A 21,108-nucleotide genomic window follows, 5' to 3' on the forward strand; every position below is an offset into this window, starting at 1 on the left:
TGACCCCGAGACTGAACTTTTTTCTGGATTTCAATAGCTGTGGTCCTTGGAGAGTCTTTAGCCACTCAAACTCTCCTCATCGTGCATTAGGACGATATAGACACACGTCCTCTTCCAGGCAGTTTCGTAACATTTTCTGTTGATTGGAAATTCTTAATTATTTCCCTGATGGTGGAAATGGGAATTTTCACTGCTCTAGCTCTTTTCTTAAAGCCACTTCACTAATTTGTGAAGCTCAATTATCTTTTGCTGCACATCAGAAACATATTCTTTGGTTTTTCTCATTGTGATGGATGATTAAGGGAATTTGGGCTTTGTTTTCCCTCCTATTTATATTTCTGTGAAACAGGAAGCCATGGCTGGATAATTTCATGTTCATAATCACCCTGGAGTGCTTAAAATTGTGAATATGAATGGGAATATACTTCAGAGATATTTTAATCATAAGAATTTCTAGGGGTGCCAATAATTGTGTCCAACATGTATTGGAGAAAAACATTTATTTCATAATGATATTTCCCCCCATTTTAAATTCTTATTATCCAATGAAAGGTTAGATTTTTGTGAATTTTTTAAATAAAAGATCAAATGGATTAACAATGCAGATTAATTTTCACAACCTTCTTTGTTCATATTTACCAAGGGTGCCGTATATATAATAAACATATATAAAAAATTGTGTAAATAAGTTGTAGCAGAACTTTTGCATTGTTACTGTAGACTGTCAGCCAAACGCCTTTAAATTTTTTTGTGGCTGAATAAGAGAGAGACCAAAGGAGGAGGGGAAAAAGGGAGGAGAAAAAACTCTCAGTTTCGGATCAGTGAACTGTATGAGGATTTTCCAGACGGTTTTATTGCATGTTTTTCTCTGCCCCATCCTGTCACAGATATCATTAAAGAGCAGTCCAAAGAGCTGAGAGGCACCCAGAGACAAATCACTAGAGACAGAGCTGCCCTGGAGAGACAGGAGAGGCAAATGGTAAGTGGATCAAAGCAGTTTCATATCAGTTGACTTCAATTCTCAGCGTCCACCTCTTCCCTTCTAGCACCATGTGTCGCTGCTTATGCCAGAAAGTCCCTCTTTGATTTCTTTTTTATTGCATCAAAGAATAGAGTTAGATAATGAATTTATTTTTGATCATCCTGTTAATTGCATTTAGAAACAGGTAGATTACGTGGCCTAAAACAGTTAAAAACAGTTCATGGCTCAATACTCATGAAGATGACATGAGTGTTCATGTCGGCCCACCACACTGTTAAGAATCCAACACTCCCGCTCACTCCCTCCATTTACGTTAATTGTTTCTATGTAAACATAAAAATGTGCATAATTGTTTCCCAAGAGGGGGGTTCTTTTTTCTTCATCTTTATTGTAATTAGACATGGATATGCTTTGTTGTCTATTTCATTTTTTTAAATGACCTATATTAGAAGATAGCTGCAGGGCGGTCATGTGCCGCTGCTTTAATATCCCACACGCGTTGAAAATCTGGGGTACAATTTAAAGAGTTTTTGGATGGTGAGGAAATGATAAAAACGTTTGAGTTTTGGGTGAACTGTTTCTGTTTTTCACCCCTAAAAAAAAACTGCTCCAGATGGCGTCATATCTGTCATCTGCTGAATAATTATTAGTCTTCTGAAGTGGGTCATACTTTTCATTATCTGGTTTCTGAAAGGGTTTTGTTAAGCACATCAGTCTGTCACTTTTATTCTAGTTTTTCCAATTCATTGTGCTGCCTAGTGGCTGACATGACAATAAAACATCTCTAATAGGCCTGACGCTACAGCTTCATCTCACTCAGCTCTCTATACATGAATATTTATAATGATGGCATATCATTTTTACCATGGCGAAACAGTAAAAAAATGCCCTATTCCAGTCATATTTTGTTAGTGACAGGTAAACATAGGCAATATAGACAGAAGCTGCCATGCAACATCGTTGTGTGTTAAAGTAGGACAGTGCTGTGTGTGTGTGTGTGTGTGTGTGTGTGTGTGTGTGTGTGTGTGAGCGCAGTTAATGTGGCTGCTTGTGTTTTGCTTAGCAGGCATCATGTGAGGTCAGAGCAGCACCTGCTCTAATGTGTGTGTCATTAGAGTTCATTCTGTCTAATGTGTCTGTTTAGCTGATCAGCATGAGTTTACCTGAGAGACTAACATTAAGAGCACACAAGAGAAAACAGGATCTGCTGAGGTAAATGTTAAAAAGAATATGCCTGGGATTTACATTATGGATTTAATGGTCTCCATCAGGTGATCACATGTTAAATTCTGGAAGTGATTGACTTTCCAATAAGCTTACATTTCCACTTACCAGATGCTAGTTAGGACAGGGTTTTTATTTGAAAAAATATTTGTCTAGTCTCACAATATTGTCTAAATACATTGTAAAAAGAGAGTTGAATAGTATTTAGTGCTGCACATGGAGTGTGTTGTAGTGTTGCAGGCTTTAATTCTGACGGGCCACCCTCACTAACACACTCTCATGGGAGATCTCTGCAGACACACACACTCAGTTTTCCCACATTACATCTGAAAAAACACCACAAAACTGCTTGAAGTTCCTCAGGGCAGAGACCTGTTTTCAGACATTTACTAATGTAAAGAAACACAGACCTCTGGGTCTAAACAAGTAAACATGGCACAAGTTGGTCATGAACATGTCTGGGTGACTTGTTGTTCTGTCTTAGAAGTCAAAACTCAGTTTTGTTCCAATTACATGTAGAAACACCCATTGTTCACTGGATGTGTTTATTCTTAACAGGAAATGGAAATAAAAAAAATGGCCAAGACTGGAAACCGAGAAGCCTGCAAGATACTAGCCAAACAGCTGGTACAGCTCAGAAAACAGAAGAACCGAACCTACGCCGTGAGCTCTAAGGTCACGTCCATGTCCACGCAGACCAAGGTCATGAACTCTCAGATGAAGATGGCTGGAGCCATGTCTACCACAGCGAAGGTAAGATGCTCAGACTTCCGAATGGACCTGCATGACTACCAAATTAGTTATTCCATTGCTGTCCATGGAGGACTTTACTGGAACCTCCTCATTACAGGGCTCTAGTTCTCCCCCACCCCCCGATGACGGCTCTGTATTATTCACATGTAGCCTGATGTTCCCTGGAAGTGCTGGAAAAACAGAATCCCTTATGTAGCGAAGAACTTCAAAAGAATCCTTAAACAGGGTTTAATTATAATGTCGTTGAGGGGCTCCTTACTTCACTGCTATTATTGTGACCCAGTTTATATAGTTTCTGCACTACATTTAGAAAGAACTCATATCAGGGCAATCTTTAGGGCCTTTCGCACTGCGGGAACCTTTTCATAGTACCAGAACTAATTGTGGAACTACCCACTTTTTGGCGTTTTCGCACCGCCGGAACTGGGTGCGATTTTAGTACCGGACTGCCTTTTTCGAGAACCAAATTAGCTCCTACTCCGGAGCAGGGTCTAACCAGCACAACTGGTACTAATCGTGACGTAAGTAGACATTGATTGGCCAAACGCGTATGAAAACGCCCTCACCCGCCATGATTTAAAACGCTGTGTAAACATACTGTAAACATTGTGTCAACTTATTTCGCAAGTATGGAGAACAGCGATAGATGGACGGACGCTGAAGTGCAGGCACTTGTAGCAAATGTAGCACTGCCAGTTGTCGTTGGAGATTCTTAGTCCTCCTTTCCGTTCTTTCAATCGCTTTACGTATACGTCGACATTCCATGTCCATTATTGTGAAACCCGCGAGACACAACAAAAACACAGCTCCGATCACAGCGTCCTCCATCCTCCTGTTGTTTATGTTTTTCTTTGTTTCTGTTGTTGAACGCCGCGCACAAATGACGTCGCTGTCGACCGGCTTACGTCACTTCTTAGTACACACTGTCGGTGCGAATGCAACCCTTTAAATGGTACTGGGAAATAGTTCGCGCAAAATTGTCCCAGTACTTTAGTACTGTACATTTAGTTCTGGAACTAAAGCGGTGCGAAAGGCCCTTTTATGTGTTGATTCACACTGTCCTTATTACTGTTCATTTAGGGGTTTTCTATGATGCTTGAACAGAATTTGAAATATGATACATGTTGTTCCTCTATGGCACTTAGAGCAGCTGAATTAATTGGCGTATCTATTTTTTTTCAATAAATGTGATTGCAATCAACCAGAAGGACATTATAAAAGCAATTTAAATGGTGGTTTTATTTGTTTTAAGCAAGCTCTCTTAAAGGGATAGTTCACCCAAAAATGAAAATGTGATGTTTATCTGCTTACCCCCAGGGCATCCAAGATGTAGGTGACTTTGTTTCTTCAGTAGAACACAAACAAAGATTTTTAACTCAAACCATTGCAGTCTGTCAGTCTTATAATAGAAGTGAATGGAATCACAGCTTTGAGAGTCAAAAAAACATACACAAACAAAACCAAATTAAACCCTGCGGCTCGTGACGATACATTGATGTGTAAAGACACGAAACAATCGGTCTGTGCAAGAAACTGAACAGTATTTATATCGTTTTTTACCTCTGATGCACTGCAATGTCTGAACTGTCCTGAGCGCGTCCTCGACAGCCGGCACGTCTTCTTCTTCTTGCTTTACGGCGGATCGCAGACTAATAAGTGCATTACCGCCACCTATGTCTCAAATGGACCATTGACACTCGTTTGAGTTAAAAATCTTTGTTTGTGTTCTACTGAAGAAACAAAGTCACCTACATCTTGGATGCCCTGGGGGTAAGCAGATAAACATCAAATTTTCATTTTTGGGTGAACTATCCCTTCAAGGACTTGTTTAATAAGATCTTACCAGAAGTTTTTTAAATGTTTATATGTATATAATATAAAGATTTTATTACATTTAATTTTTGTGTAATTTTTTTTATTTTTTTATTTTATGAACTAAAATGAATTATAAGAGAATTTAAGCAGAATTTAACCTCCTCACTGGAATTCAAACCTGAGCTGTTAAAACACATTATAGCATTTTAAATTGTTTTTATAAAGAAGTTTTTTCTCAGCTGGTTTTAATTTTTCTGTGTTCTGTTTTTATTTCAATTTTAGTTAACATTTTGGTAATTTGGTTGTGTGTTTTTGTTATTAGTTTTTTGTGTGTTTATCTGTATAGTTTTTATTCATTTTAGTTTCAGTTTTAGTTATTTCAGTACATTAAATTAAACTAAAATGAAAATATGAATGATCCTTTACTTTTTAGCTGAAAAAAGGTTTATGTTCTTTTTTAAATTTTATTTCAAGTAATTAGATTTTTTATTGTTTTGTTTTTTGTTTTAGTTAACTATAATAACCCTGCTAAATACTTTTTAAAAAATGTAGTTAAGATAATGTATCGATCATTAATATATGCAAATACATTTCCATCAATTTTATTTTATACAACTCTATATGTAGTTGGCATAAAATAAAGTCTGTACAGCACAGCTTTTGCCATGCGAATAGTCTCATTTGTTCACATGGCATTAAAATCTCAACAACTTGCCTGTGTCTTAAGCCTAATTGTTACACTTAAAATTTGGCATGAGATGGTTAGGTTTATTCATTTTATGCTGGAGACACTATTTTGTTGAATAAGAAGACATGCAAACACACAGTGTGCACTTCTAAAGCACATCTTATCTTTACCAATCACTACAGTCATGTAGTGGCATCACATGAAATGCAGTTTCAGCCATTTAAATTCAGTCTCTGACTGCTCATTGATGGGGTGTTGTTTTTCTCACTCATTTACAAGCCGTACTCCCACAAAAAAAATTCAGTGTTTGTGTATCCAATCCATATTGTATGAGGAAGGAAGCTATTAATATTTCCTCACCTGATTGTTAATGCATCATGGGATTTGTAGTCAATCATAAGAAGGTAGCTGGTGTAATAGATGATAGATGAGATGGGTGATAATGAGGCTGTGTGTAAATAATTCTCTGTAATCAGATAGGACTCTTCCTGTGTGTCTGCCCTGCCACAGTCTAGAAGCCCAGAGGGACAGTAAAACACACTTCTCTCCATGCGACCTATTTTTATGTTTTGTGTCATCTACTTACTGTACTCCCCCTTCTCACCAAATGGTATGAAGTTGAAATTTATGTTGAGCTGCATTCAAAATGTATTCTTCCGTGGTGGATTTTTGTCAGCGCTTGTGTTATTTTTATTACCGTTTTGTGCACCGTAAGGATGCTCTATTTATTCTCTGGGAGTGTGATGGATGGCTTGAACTCTTTCTGTCTTTCAGACTATGCAGACTGTCAATAAAAAATTGGACCCCAAGAAGACGCTACAGACGATGCAGGACTTCCAGAAGGAGAACTTAAAAATAGGAATGACGGAGGACATGAGTAAGTTCTTCGACGTGCCTGACACAAATTAGAGGCTGGTTTTGTGGTTCTCAAATGATGGATCTGTTCAGGGGAAAGAAATGATGCTAAATGATATACTGACTATGTATTATATATTGAGTTGCATTGTATTTTTTCAATTAATCTCACCATATAATTACGCATAGTCAGGATAGCCAAATAAATAGGCTTATCAGCACTTCCCATAATTAACTTCACATCATAAGCTATTCATCCAGACAACTTTGGCACATTTTATCTATCGCCTGGCTGAAGCAGCCAAATTAGGTAGATGCCAACCTGGACAGATTGTGTGACATGCTCTCATCCTCAAAAACCATGTATAAAACTGCATAAATTAAAAGAAAATATGAATCAGACTACATTGAAACTGGCTCACTTGCTACAAGGGCATAGTTTGTGCACACAGTGAGCTCTGTGCAGTGAATTATTGGCTACAGACAGCATGAAACCATCCAAATTCGTTATTGTGCAATTAACAATTTTGGCACTGTGTTGGGTTGCCACCAGTTTTCAGCAGCTAGACCTTAACGGCAAAAGTCCTAGTCCACATTGTAGCCAAAAACTGCCTGTTTAGACAGGAAGAGATAGTTTGAGTGTCACGTAAGTGACCAACTACAGTTTTTTTTTTTAGTTTTTTTTTATGTGTCGTATTTTGTTTTTATGTGTCATTTAGGGTGGATTTTACAGAAAATGCTAAAAAAAAACTGTGGATAAAATCATTTCAAATTTTCCAAATTAATAATGACTTAGGATAATAAAGAATAAGGAGACTGAATTAATTAGTAAAAAAAAAAGATGAAAATGAGTTGCTAGTAAGTACTTCAAACAAAATTCTAAATATCTTTCAACAGTTTGATGCCACTAACCTGAGATCCTCAGAAGCTCTCGTTCAATCTCTTACCTTGCAAACAAACTTGGTTTCCAGTTGGATTAATAAACATTAAAGGGCTAGTTCACCCAAAAATTTAAATTCTGTCATTATTTACTCACCCTCATGTCGTTCCAAACCTGCGAGACCCTTCGTTCATCTTCAGAACACAAATTAAGATATTTCTGATGAAATCCGAGAGCTTTCTGACCCTGCTTAGACAGCAATTCAACTGACATTTTCAAGACCCAGAAAGTAGTAAGGACATTGTTAAAATAGTCCATGTGACATCAGTGGTTCAACCTTAATTTTATGAAGCTGCGAGAATACTTTTTGTGTGCAGAGAAAACAAAAATAACGACTATTCAACGATTTATTTTCTTCCTTGTCAGTCTTCAATGTGAGTTCACAAGAGTATCACGAAGCATGTGTGTGCATTCCTCTGCTTGTAAACAAGCCGCAGCGCATGCGTGTTCTACATCAGCCGCACCACATGCATGAATGCGCAGCGGATAATGCTACGAGAGAGAAGAATTGTTGAATATAGTCGTTTGTTTTGTTTGCGCACAAAAGGTATTCTCGTACCTTCATACAATTACAGTTGAATCACTATGTCCTTACTACCTTCTCTGGGCCTTGAACGTGGTAATTCCCTTGCTGTCTATGAAGGGTCAGAAAGCTCTTGGATTTCATCAAAAATATCTTGATTTGTGTTTAGAAGATGAAAGAAGGTCTTACAGGTCTGGAAGGACATGAGGGTGAGTAATTAATGACATAATTTTCATTTTTGAGTGAATTAACCCTTTAATTCCATCTGGATCCTAAAACAAAACCAGTTCAGACTCACTGGTCTAGAGATTGGGATAGTCTGTCAAATTTCACCAACTTCTACAACTTTCTGTTCTCAGTCAACGATACACTGGATGAGATTTTTGATGAATCGGGTGATGAGGAAGAAAGCCAGGACATCGTGAACCAGGTGCTGGATGAGATCGGCATAGAGATCTCAGGAAAGGTAAGACGCTTCCTTTCTGTCTGCGCTGTTCTAGCGACGGCCCCAGCGGCGGCTTTCAGCAGATGGCTGGACTCTGGCTGTGATTACTGTAGGCCTTTCTTTAGATTCATGAGATGCAGAATCATTGTATCTGATTGTAGCAGATGTGTATTCCCTTGGGCCAAAATTTTATAATCATATTACCATATTCCACAGATTCTTTGTCCTGTTTTTCCCCAAATAAATAAAGCACAAATAAAGTGCTTGGGCTCTGTTTCTGTAGAACATTTGGGAAGAACAATGATCATATTTGATTGGCGCCACATCTATTACCCAAAACAACAATTAAACGGAGGCTTATGCTGGTAGAGTTGAAATCTGCTCAAATAAAGGGCTACAAATGTTATTGTTTCCGCAGATGGAAAGAGCCCCCTCAGCAGGAAAGATCCTCCCTGGCGCCTCCCCAGCAAAGTCTAAAGCGGCCACCATCTCAGACGCCGAGATCGAGAGACAGCTGAAGGCTCTGGGAATGGACTAAATCTCTTCACCCTCCACACATTTGTACCCACTGCCACCAAAGGACTTCCGAGTGGGAAAAGGGAGTGTCTAAGTAATAAATAAAGGAAGAATGTCAACAAACATACTCTTATTGGAGTATGGCAGTGAGTTACTGGAGGAGATTCTGTGGTCAGATATATACAGCAGATTTAGACGTTCTGACAAAATGCTCTCCAAATCTGCTGCACATATTTAAACGTGAAGGATGTCATTTTTGCACCACTAGTGGCTTCAAATGGAGCATGATTGGGTGGGGCGGGGCTATCTGTTTGGGCGACCAATAGAAAATTAGGGGGCGGTGATATTGAAAAGTTAATGGCCAGAATTGCATACTTCCCTACTTTATAGTATGTAAACAGTAGTATGTTCAAATTCACAGTATTCATAAAATAGACTAAATTTATCCGGGTGACCTACTACATTTGTCAAAATTCTGAAGTGCACATCTCATGGACATTTTACTATCCCATTTGGAGTGGATTTGTGAATAACAATGTAGTGGCACAACTGACACTGGTATGTCGCATGACAATGATAACATGGTGAATATAGTACATCTGGATTGCATTCACACTATTAGAGCATACTTTTGTAACAGTGTTTGATTCAAAAATTACACACTTTACTTTTAACTTTGAAGGGTGCTATTACTGTGACCATGAATTGTCCTTTAAATCCTTTAAATGTACACAAACATTGGAAGATTTGGTACTCCATGGAATTCCCATGTATTATAGGGCTAATCGTCTCATGTCATGTTAGTTAAAAGATGCTCATTTTGTGTATTTTCATGTCTTTTTAGGTTATGTATGACTTAAGGAAGTAAGTTACGGGAAAACAGTTTTCCTTTGCAGTGAGGTTTGGTATAAACTCTTGCATACATACAAATCATATCTTGCATGAGAATCTTTGTCGATATGATAAAGTCTTTACTTATCAACCTTGAAACAACAGTAGTTGCTGAAAGTCAAAGTCAGTCTGCAGATTTCAGGCAGTCGGAGTTGACCGATTTCACAGAAAATCACATAGTGTTTGATGGGCACAGACCACAGCTTTTGAGCTTCAGACCATGAGTCCATCCAGTTGGAGGGGATCAGACATCGTGTTTGGATTGTATTCCAGCCTTTAGAAGAACTGCAGTATCAGTTTTTCTTTTCAATTTCATCTGTATGTACTTCTTTAAAAAGGTTTTTTTTCATTCTAACCAATAGTGTGTATATAAATGTACAGTTTATGCTTTGATTTGATTTTCTAATTAATAAAGTACCTTCATATTTGTGAATAACTGATGTTTAACGTGTACTATAACCAAATTTGTACAACCATTAAGAAGCCAGCTGTAAATAAGAGGGTGGCCTGTACTGATCTGTTAGTAGTCAAAATGTTATGAACCTCTACAATTGTTCTAATGGCCTTTTAGAGCATTTCATTAAATTAGACATCATTAGTCATAATCATAATGAAACATGGTTTTTAAATAAGGTCTTAATGAGTTTGTAGAGTGACCTTTCTTAAGTGAACCATGGTGCAGTCCATTAATTTTAAAGTAATTTAATGTGGTGTGGATGTGTAACTGCTGCAAGCGTTGGGACTGAAAAACCTGTCAAGTGCAGAATCTGCTGAAATACATGTGGACAAATCCATAAATTTGTTTTTATGTATGATTTTTTATTGTATGATTGTTTTTTTTATGTATGATATATACTGAAAATGTCAGATCCTACCAACATTATCCCAGAGTATACTGTATTTATTGCATTATTAGATCACATGGGGCGGTAAGGGATGTGTTGCTGACACAGTCAATGGCAAGAGATGATGATCATATAGATCATCAGCCATATCTGCTGAGAGCGCTTGTGTGCAGGTGAGAGGCTGTGCTGCCTCATTATAACACTGTCAGGAACAATGTAACACTGTAAATAATCCCTCAGTAAGACCCAGCAGAGCTCTGATGATTCCACTGCATGCAGTAGACAACAAATTAAACACATGCCACATACACACATGATAGATGCTTAATTCTCTCCAAACGCAATGATGTTTGATTATATCTAATAATCTGAATCACAACACACTTACCATGTTGTTGCAATTCATGTGAACAGATTGCTGCAGAGCAGCTAATGACTTGCAGGATTTTATTATAATATGACAAACCAAGCATGACCACATTATTAGTCATTTATTTGGACAAATTTATAATTTCTTTACAAATTACATCACAAAAAGGTTTGCTTGCTTCATACAAAACTCTACAGTGCAATGACACATTTCCAGGATATGCTTTCAGAATATTTGCATATTTTGCTAATATATTAAACTTTGATTGGAATGCATTTAAATATATTGATGAATAAATTATTTTAAATACTTAAAAAAAAAGTATCAAGATGCTTTTCTGCCCTTATAAGCGTAAAGGTAAAAAAAAAATCACATGTATCCCATTTGAGAACAAAAACACTTTTATAAAAATAAATGTGAAAAATGTTATATCTTTTAATAGCTCAAGTTTAAATTTCAGTGAAGGGGTTGCTTAAATCGTCTTCTTCATTAAAGAAATGAAATCAATTAAAATACAATTTGGACACTAATTTATAAATGTCACTGCATTACAACTTTATTTTAACCTTTTTAAACAAAACATTTAACAAACTGTGTCAAAGTTTTAAAAAATTAAATAAAAATTGTATTTGGACACTAAAAGCACCCCTTAAAATCTATGAATGTCATTATCTGACACAATATCAAACCAGTTGGCATTTATTTTAACCTGTTCAAATAGAACATTTAACAAAAGCCATCAGAAATTTGTCGGGATTTAAACGATAAAACTGGATGTTCATTAACAAGAGAAAGTATAATGTGGCACTAAGTATTTGTAAAACGTTAGTGGATGAATTAGTTCATGTGATTCTCCACACCTCTAATTGCTCTGATAGGACTCCTGTGTGAACTTGAGGAGAACTGACTTCATACATCTTCTAAATACACCTAGAGACCTTTTTCAAACTGGTCACTTGGTTTGATATTTGATGATATAACATTCAGACATTTTTAAGTGTGTTCAAATACTTTTTTGGGGTCACTGCAGCATATGCAGTACTCCTGCTGGTGAATCAGTACAATAAACCCACTCACTGCCAAAGGTTGGTGTTGGTTTTTTGCCTGTAGATAATCACACATCAGCATTGCTGAGACCCCGGATCTTCAAGGTCTACAGGCTGCGCTCTCTTTGGCCATGAAGGAGCTGTGGTGTAGGCTGGTTTTGACCCTCTTCTCCCTCTGCCGGCGGTTACAGAACCAAACACGCACCACCTCCTTCTCCAGATGGAGACCCTCCGCCATCCACACAATCTCCTGAGATGATGGCTTACTCTTCTCCACAAAATGCCTTTCTAAGGCTTCCTTAGCCCCAAGACTGAGGGAGGAAATTAAGAACTAATTAGGTATTAATTAGAGGGAGATGCTGATGGCTTTTGTTTTCTGTGTAGGTCAGATTCCCCATTTACCTGATGATTGTTCTCCGTTTGCGTTTACGCTCATGCATGCCCATCTTCTCATTAAAAAGAGCTGATGGGAGTCACAAATTAGAGTAGTGATTCTGCCATCTTATGTTTTCATTAAAAACTCAGGGATAATGGTAGGATAGTGGTAAATAAATAAATAACTGATCTCACTCAGGAGTGTGTTGACTCACCACCGGCTTGCTCAGCCTCCTCCAGCCACTTTGCCAGGATGGATTTGAGCTTGCAGGCGTTTTTGAAGCTGAGCTGCAAGTTCTCGAAGCGGCAGATGGTGGTTTGGCTGAATTCAGAGCCGTGCACAGCCGCCAGGGCTTCACCCACATTGGTCTGTGTGTAACCTGTCAATCAAAGCTAAAAGTTAGAAGTTTTAACTTGAAAAAGAAGTGTGCTTAATTGTACTGATTGTGCACTTTTAATGTACTTCAAATCTTCAAGATTATTCAAAAAAAAAATTATTTGCAGCCAATATAATCCTAGCTAACAGGGAACATTCTCAGAACTATGGCTTCATGTTCTGGCAGTGTTCTCTCAAGGTTCTTCCAGTAAACTTAAAGGGATAGTTCACCCAAAAATGAAAATTCTGTCATTAATTACTCACCCTCATGTCGTTCCAAACCCGTAAGACCTTCCTTCATCTTAAGAACACAAATTAAGATATTTAAATGCATTGTGCTCTCCTGAAAGCTTGGCGAAGACTGACACGGAAGAGAAGATATTGCTGAATAAAGTTGTTTGTTTTTTTTTCTTTGCGCACAAAACGTATTCTCACAGCTTCATAAAATTAAGGTTGAACCACTGATGTCACATGGACTATTTTAGCAATGTCCTTACTACCTTTCTGGGTCTTGAATGTGTTAGTTGCATTGTTGTCTATGCAGGGTCAGAAAGCTCTCGGATTTCATCAAAAATATCTTAATTTATGTTCTGAAGATGAACGAAGGTCTCGCAGGTTTGGAACGACATGAGGGTGAATAATTAATGACAGAATTTTCATTTTTGGGTGAACTATCCCTTTAATAGAAATTTAATTAAAAAAATGTTCATTCAAAGTTATCTGGTCTTTAGCAATGTTAACAAAACATTAGCACAAAAGAAAGTTATTTCTACTATATTATACTATAGTATATTATACAAGAACTTTATTTATACTATATATTATTTATAACCATGCAGTTTTTCTAAAACATTTTAGTTGGATGTTCATATAATGTCTTTTAAACTACTTGCTACTTGTTTCAAACAACATTCAAAAGTAGCGTTCCCATAATGTTTCAACAAATCTAACATTCCTATAATATTTTCTCTAATGTTCACATAACCAAGAAAAACATTTTTAAAACATTAAAAAAAATGGAAGTTCTGAATGTTCTGACAAACTTAGTGTGAACGTTAGCAAAACTAGAACATATTTTGCCGGTTGCGATATTAATTAAATAAAAAGGTTTATGTTTCTAAACACACGTAAATACAACTTTTAAAAAGTGCACTTTGTAATAATGTCAAATTAAAAGTTTTACTTTAAAAAAATTTGACTTTCTGCATCAAATCTTGTTTTCTTTTGCAGATTATTCTGACCAAGAGTTGCCAATTTAGGCAGAGAAGGTTGCATTTCTAGTAGTATAAGTCAAGTGTTGCACAGTTACACCAGACACCAGCACACGCTGCAGTCATCGTCCTGGATAACTATTTTTCTCTGATTATACATTATTTATTCTGACTGACTCTGAACTTTTAAAATATGTGCACTTTGTTGTTGTATTTGCCAGGACTCAGCGGGCGTGAGAAACACTGCGTAGGCCTACACGTGAATGTCATGGGGCTGAAGGTTTGGATTTATAGCACAGGGTGTACCTTGCAGTGAGTTGGCTCCGTTGACCATGTTGGCATGAGGCGCGCTGCAGGTCTGCAGGATGCGGGTCTGGGAGATACTGGCAGAGAGCATTTCCTGTGCTGGAGACACAGATTATACATCATTACCACACACACACACACACACACACAGACACACGTCTGGTTTGCTATTCTTGTGGGGACTCTCCATAGGCGTAATACTTTTTCTACTGTACAGACCGTATATTCTATTGCCCTACACCAACCCTACCCCTCACAGGAAACTTTCTGCATTTTTAGATTTTCAAAAAACTTCATTCTGTGTGATTTATTAGCTTGTTTACCCGTGGGGACCTCAATTTAGGTCCCCACCGTGACATGAGTCCCCATGAGTCTGTGTGTATTCAGGTTTAAGTCCCCACCAGAATAGAAAAACGGGTACACACACACACACATTTGTTTTTGTGAATTATGGCGACTTTTCCATAGACTTCTATTACTTTTATACTATCCAAACGATATTTTCTAAACCCTAATCCTAAACCTTACCCCTTGCAGAAAAGTTTGCATTTGTTACACTTTCAGATAAACATCATTTACAATTTTTTATATTTTTTTTCCCCTCGTGGGGGCCGCAGGTATTGTCCCCCACAATGCCAAAAATTTTAGGTTTTACTATCCTTGTGGGGACATTTGGTCCCCACAATGTAGCATAAACAAGTACACACACACAAGCTAAATTCTGTATTTCTGTGTGTTTATGATGTACAGTAATGCATATGCACAGAAGAACAATACTTGAATCACTTGCGTAACTTGTGCGTAACTTGACGTACCTGCCATCATGCCGTAGGTGGTCTGCTGGTTGCCATAGTGACATGGGGGCATTGGGTAGTGCAGGCTGGCTGACGCATTGCCCAAAGCAGAAGTGGACAGGTGCATATGAGAGCGTTTGGACGACTGGACCAGTGGCAGACCTGAGGGGAATAAACCAGACACTTACGTATATCTGTGATACATCCTAGACAGACAGACAAAAAGGCAAAAAAATGCCTTCGCTGTTTCTTTCTTTCAAATTCAAAATTGTTTTATTGGCATGACTGTGTGCAATATTTGCAATATATGTGCAAAAAACAACAATCTCAAAAATAATAGAAGAAAACATTAAAACGTAATTTAAACTTAAATAAACAGTGTATTACAGTGTACAAATTAGAACGTGTGAACATTTGATACCACAGTGTTTAACATGTATGTAATATAGAGTTGTGGTCAAAATTTTACATACACTTTGCAGTATCTGCAAAATTTTAATTATTTTACCAAAATAAGAGGGATCATCAAAATGCATGTCATTTTTTATTTAGTATTGTCCTGAATAAGTTATTTCACATAAAAGATGTTTACACATAGTCCACAAGACTAAATGTGACCTGTCCGCCTGGCAAAACGAGTCACAATGAGCACATTTTCAAAAATGAGTCATTTTTATTTTCACATTCTCCATTAAAAGACCTTCAAAACGATTTGTTGGAATCCGACGAAAAATGACTGAGCTACACCCGTTTGAAGTCAGTTCTAAGAAAAATCAAGTTGACGTTTTCTGAAGGTTCCAAAGCAAAACCACCTAGCAACGTTGCATTGTTTCCTCCACTTCCTTTCTTAAAATTAATTACCATATTAATAATCACAATATAGCCATTTTTTATTTTATCTTTGCTATTAAAAATAAGAACGGATGCAAAAAATCAACAACAGGAAACAAATAGGCCTAGTAGTGCATTAGCTACTTTTTTCATTTTACATCTAAACAAAAGCATTCAAGTATGAAAAACAAATAATCAAATGTAACGGCTGAAGCTGTGTTATGTGCACGATTCATATATCAGTCAGCAGCAGTGCAAGAAGCGAGCAGAGAAAAAGGTATCCTCTCAGAAAACGTACAAATAAAGATTTTAGATGTTTAATTATACTATTTGGAGCATTGGGATTGCTAGACTGTGTATTGCTGTAGCTCAAAATTAGCCCGTGCGCATTCTGACTCATTTTGCCAGCACGGGTCACAAATAAACTAATAGTAGAATTTATAAAAATGACCCTGTTCAAAAGTTTACACACCCTTGATTCTTAATTCTGTGTTGTTATCTGAATGATCCACAGCTGTTTTTTTTGTGTTTAGTGATAGTTGTTCACGAGTCCCTGTTTGTGCTGAACAGTTAAACTGCCTGCTGCTCTTCAGAAAAATCCTTCAGGTCCCACAAATTATTTGGTTTTCCAGCATCTCTCGCGTATTTGAACCCTTTCCAACAATGACTGTATGATTTTGAGATCCATCTTTTCACACTGAGGACAACTGAGGGATTCATATGCAACTATTACAGAAGGTTCAAACGCTCACTTGATGCTCCAGAAGGAAAAATTAAAGAATTTCTGGGACCTGAAGGATTTTTTCGGAAAACAGCAGGCAGTTTAACTGTTCAGCACAGACAAGGGACTTATCAACAACTATCAAAAAAAAGAAGAAGCTTCCGACTCATTTTGCCAGCACGGGTCACAAATAAACTAATAGTAGAATTTATAAAAATGACCCTGTTCAAAAGTTTACGTTGATTCTTAATTCTGTGTTGTTATCTGAATGATCCACAGCTGTTTTTTTTGTGTTTAGTGATAGTTGTTCACGAGTCCCTGTTTGTGCTGAACAGTTAAACTGCCTGCTGCTCTTCAGAAAAATCCTTCAGGTCCCACAAATTATTTGGTTTTCCAGCATCTCTCGCGTATTTGAACCCTTTCCAACAATGACTGTATGATTTTGAGATCCATCTTTTCACACTGAGGACAACTGAGGGATTCATATGCAACTATTACAGAAGGTTCAAACGCTCACTTGATGCTCCAGAAGGAAAAATTAAAGAATTTCTGGGACCTGAAGGATTTTTTCGGAAAACAGCAGGCAGTTTAACTGTTCAGCACAGACAAGGGACTTATCAACAACTATCAAAAAAAAGAAGAAGCTGTGAATCATCCAGGAAACAACACAGAATTAAGAATCAAGTGCATGTAAACTTTTGAAAAGGCCATTTTTATAAATTCCACTATTATTTTCTCTTGTGGACTGTAAACGTCTTTTATGTGAAATATCTTATTCAGTTCAGTAACATGATCTCTCTTATTTTGGTAAAATAATTAACATTTCACATATACTGTCCACCACAGTGACCCCTCAGTATGTGTGAAGTATCTTATGATGTTTGTGAATTTATGTAGAGGTCGCATATTGATTTAAATTTGTAACAGTGAAGGAGGAAGTGCACCTCTGTCTCGATCTCTCCTGTCCTACAGTGAGCACACACTCTTTGCTCTCTGGGTAACCAGCTCTTTTTGTGTCTGCCGGTCTCAAAAAATTATAGAAAAAAGGACATCTGTGCCAAACAGGAAAGGTCACCCCTAGAAATCCTTAACCTAACATATAAAATCTTACAGTGTATCCCCATTCATGTGATTTTGGGCACCTGTTTCACTGATAATTTTGCTTTGAATTTGCAGAAGAAGCACTGCCACATTTCCTGAACCTCATCGCATCTCTGCAGAGGTGACATTTACACAAATAATTCATTATTGCAGTAATAATGAATACCAGATTGTATAATTCCTTCCTCTATCAAATGCATCTGAAAATAAAATTAAACTCATTTAATGAAGGAAAGCAAGTATGTAAATACAGATAATAGTTCATGATATGCACAGTGACCTCCGGCTGTCAGAGCCGCACAGAACATTCAATTGAATTTGGTTCAGATCAGAGTAAACCCGTGGGTGGTAATCAAACTCAATAAGCACCGCTACATCATTCTGAGACCAGCCTCCACTAACACTCATGTCAAGATGATGGCCGGCCTTGTTCAGTAGTGCATGCACAAGATTGGCATTGAAATGAAGCGATCAACCTTTGATCCCTTATTAAAAACACCCATTGCTTTATCCAGAGTGCCAGCAGTTAAGCGCTCAGATACACTAACAGCCACATTATGATAAATAACTCTTCAAACTTCAGATAGCTGTAAACTCTTGACATTCCCAGTCACTTTCCGCAGGTGTAAGTGGGGCTGAGTTAACAGAGGGCATGTGTGCATATGAATAGAAATGCCAAAACATTTCATTTGAGAGTTTTGCATCTTCTGGCTCAGAGCCCGGGTTAAATTGCACAGTTCAGTAATTATGCATAAGAACTATGATTTACTATGGCAAACAATGAGCAGAGATTTGACTCAATTCATCGAGTTTCTGACAAGACTTTCACTAATGCTCTCTCGCGTGTGAAACAAAACCGGGACAAAATTATGTACATGATAATTTAGCCATCAACATGTCAAACTAATAATATGTCTGCTTTGATCATTATCTGCGGAGAAGTAACAGCTGTGCAAATTGAGCTGATTAGCCTACGTCTACATAATTTTGACTTATTTCAACAAATTACTGTTTGTCTTTTCTTGCTCCCTATAGTGACTGTGAGAGGTGTCACTAAAAACCGTCTGACAAAATATACGCTACCTTTCAAAAGTTTGGGGCCAGTAAGTTATTCTTTTTTTAATTTGAAAGAAATTAGTAGTTTTACTCAGCAAAGATGCATTAAACTGATCAAAAGTCACAGTAAAGACTTCACAAAAGACTTCTATTTCAAATAAATGTTGTTCTTTTGAACTTTCTATTCATCAAAGAATCCTGAAATGTATCAGTTTTCAAATAATAATAATCAGCACATCTGGTTTCAACATAATAATAATAATAAATGTTTCTTCATCAGCAAAACATCATATTGGAGTGATTTCTGAAGGATCATGTGAAACTGAAGACTTTAGCAATGATGCTGAAAATTCAGCTTTACATCACCAGAAATAACCTACATGTTAAAATATATTAAAATAGAATATATTTTTTTTCTTATTATTATTTTAATCAAATAAAGGCAGCCTTGGTGACAAGAGACTTCTTTAAAAAAACATTATACAATCTCACCTGCTTCTCTGAGTTGAATCGCAGTAGAATACATGTTTCTCTTATATAAAAAGACATTGTTCAATGCATTATACTATTGATTTGGTGATATTTCTCCAAAAACATTTCCCCTGGGATAAAGAGATGCGATCTCTGTAAAGGTCACTTCCTCAGAGTGAGAGTCAGACCGATTGTGAGTGATGACAGCAGTGAGGACTGGAGATAACACTAAATAATATGTGAACTTTAGGGTCATATAGACTAGGTCGAAAGGACATCCGCGCTCTCTCTTTCATCACCTTGAGCTTGTTCTGTGTTTTTCATAAAAACCTCTAAGGAAAGTATTCCCAGTGGACTAATGCTGTCATCGCAGAGATTGATCTATACATGTACAACTTTCCAACTTCTTTCATTTCTGTGAGTTGGGGTTTTTCCACTCGGAAATGTTTCATAGAATAGGGATAGATTTATTTAGTGATATAACACTTTTTAAATTATTTTTATTTGAAAGAAATTAATACCATTTTTTCAGCAAGGATGAATTAAATTGTTCAAAAGTGACAGAAAAGTCATTTATAATATAAAAACTTAAAAATAAATACTGTTCTTTGAACTTTCTGATCATCAAAGATTAAAGAAATATGTCATTGTCTTCCACAGACATATTAAATGAATACATTTATTGAGCAAGGATGCATTAAATTAATCAAAAGTGACAGAAAAGTGATTTATGATGTCAAAAAAACTATTTCAAATAAATGCTGTTCTTTTGAACTTTCTATTCATCAAAAAAAATAAAAATAAACATGTCACAGTTTCAACAGCAGCACAACTGTTTTGAACATTAAATATAATTAGAAATGTTTCTTGATAACCAAATCAGCATATTAGAATGATTCTGAAGGATCATGTGACACTGAAGACTGGAGTAATGATGATACATTTGTAATTATATTTGACTGTTTTTACTGTATTTTTGTTCAAATAAATGCATAAACATTTTACAGACCCCAAACTTTTAAGCTGTAGTGTGTGTGTGCATTTAATTCAATTTATAATTTTAAATCTATAATTATAGTATTTGATTGGTTGTTCTCAACTGGATTTGTTTAAAATTAAATGAATATAAAAGTAAAAAAAAAAAAAATGCTATTATAGGCTAATAGGAAAACTGACAATGTTGTAAATAAATAAAAGCAGAATGTACCAGCCAAACACATGGAACAAATACTGGACCAAACATTGCATTAGTATCATTGCCAAATGCCAGATGGGTTTGCACCAAAACAGTTTTGACATCAACAACAAAAGATATGGTAAACAATTTCTCATCCTTTTAAACAGTTAATACAATTACCGGTATTTATTTAGCTAGTTCTGCACCACTATACAGCTAGGTGCATTTTATTATTAGCATTTAGTATTACTTTTTTCCCCTCTTCTCACTGTGTGATCGTCCAAGAGCATGAGACTTACCTGAAGGCAGCATGCTGGCGGTGTGGCTGGTGATGGGCAGACAGTCTGCGGCTCCGGTGTGATGCATGAGCAGCGGCAGAGCAGCCGAGTCTCCGCTCAGAGTAGTGAAGGAATCGGTGGTGCTGAAGGCCTGGCAGGTCATGACTCTAGATGTTCACCTACTCAGGGTCCCACCTGTGTGCCACGAGCAGGGCGTGTGCAGGTATTTATACTGAGCCCCCTCAGACCCCCTCATCCATGTTAATGAGCTCTTGCTGTTAGCAAACCATGACGGCCCGCTGAGGCAAAGCTCTGGTAATTAGGGCAAAGAGGTGCAATATGATACTGTCCATTTCCACTGTGTGTGGCTTCCAACACACACCAGCGACAGCTCTGACAAACCACGGCTCATGGGACTTAAGATTAATTAGCCATTTCAGGATGTGTTTACATTTAGATACATTTTAGATGCAATGAGGGAGGGAGTCTGATTACATAAATATGAAGTTATCATTGAA

General features: G+C 37.0%; 2 protein-coding genes across 2 annotated transcripts in view; one reads left to right on the plus strand and one right to left on the minus strand.

The window, feature by feature from the left end:
• chmp2ba (charged multivesicular body protein 2Ba) overlaps positions 1-9,901 on the plus strand; it is an 18,577-nt gene extending 8,676 nt beyond the window's left edge. Inside the window, exons 2-6 of the mRNA XM_016563908.1 lie at positions 888-979; positions 2,765-2,959; positions 6,237-6,339; positions 8,140-8,246; positions 8,644-9,901. Coding sequence (XP_016419394.1) covers positions 888-979; positions 2,765-2,959; positions 6,237-6,339; positions 8,140-8,246; positions 8,644-8,763 — 617 coding nt within the window. The 3' untranslated portion in view covers positions 8,764-9,901. The remainder of the gene's footprint in view (positions 1-887; positions 980-2,764; positions 2,960-6,236; positions 6,340-8,139; positions 8,247-8,643) is intronic.
• Positions 9,902-11,993: 2,092 nt separating this feature from the next.
• On the minus strand, positions 11,994-20,753 carry LOC107748896 (pituitary-specific positive transcription factor 1-like). The gene is made up of 6 exons (XM_016563902.1): positions 20,612-20,753; positions 14,977-15,138; positions 14,153-14,260; positions 12,484-12,648; positions 12,296-12,356; positions 11,994-12,204 (listed from the first exon to the last, which is right to left on the minus strand). The coding sequence occupies exons 1-6, from the start codon at positions 20,751-20,753 to the stop codon at positions 11,994-11,996; spliced, it is 849 nt and encodes a 282-aa protein (XP_016419388.1).
• Between the last annotated feature and the right edge of the window lie 355 nt (positions 20,754-21,108).

Source organism: Sinocyclocheilus rhinocerous, unplaced genomic scaffold, assembly GCF_001515625.1.
Source record: "Sinocyclocheilus rhinocerous isolate Xijiao unplaced genomic scaffold, SAMN03320098_v1.1 scaffold2695, whole genome shotgun sequence".
Classification (NCBI taxonomy): domain Eukaryota; kingdom Metazoa; phylum Chordata; class Actinopteri; order Cypriniformes; family Cyprinidae; genus Sinocyclocheilus; species Sinocyclocheilus rhinocerous.

What these genes read in the sequence shown, in the direction of transcription:
- LOC107748896 (XM_016563902.1), bottom strand. Translation starts at nt 20,753, where the DNA reads ATGACCTGCCAGGCCTTCAGCACCACCGATTCCTTCACTACTCTGAGC. An exon ending in CGCCAGCATGCTGCCTTCAG is followed by an intron (nt 15,139 to 20,611) that starts GTAAGTCTCATG and finishes GATATACGTAAG; the next exon opens with TGTCTGGTTTATTCCCCTCA. An exon ending in AAACGGAGAACAATCATCAG is followed by an intron (nt 12,205 to 12,295) that starts GTAAATGGGGAA and finishes TTCCTCCCTCAG; the next exon opens with TCTTGGGGCTAAGGAAGCCT.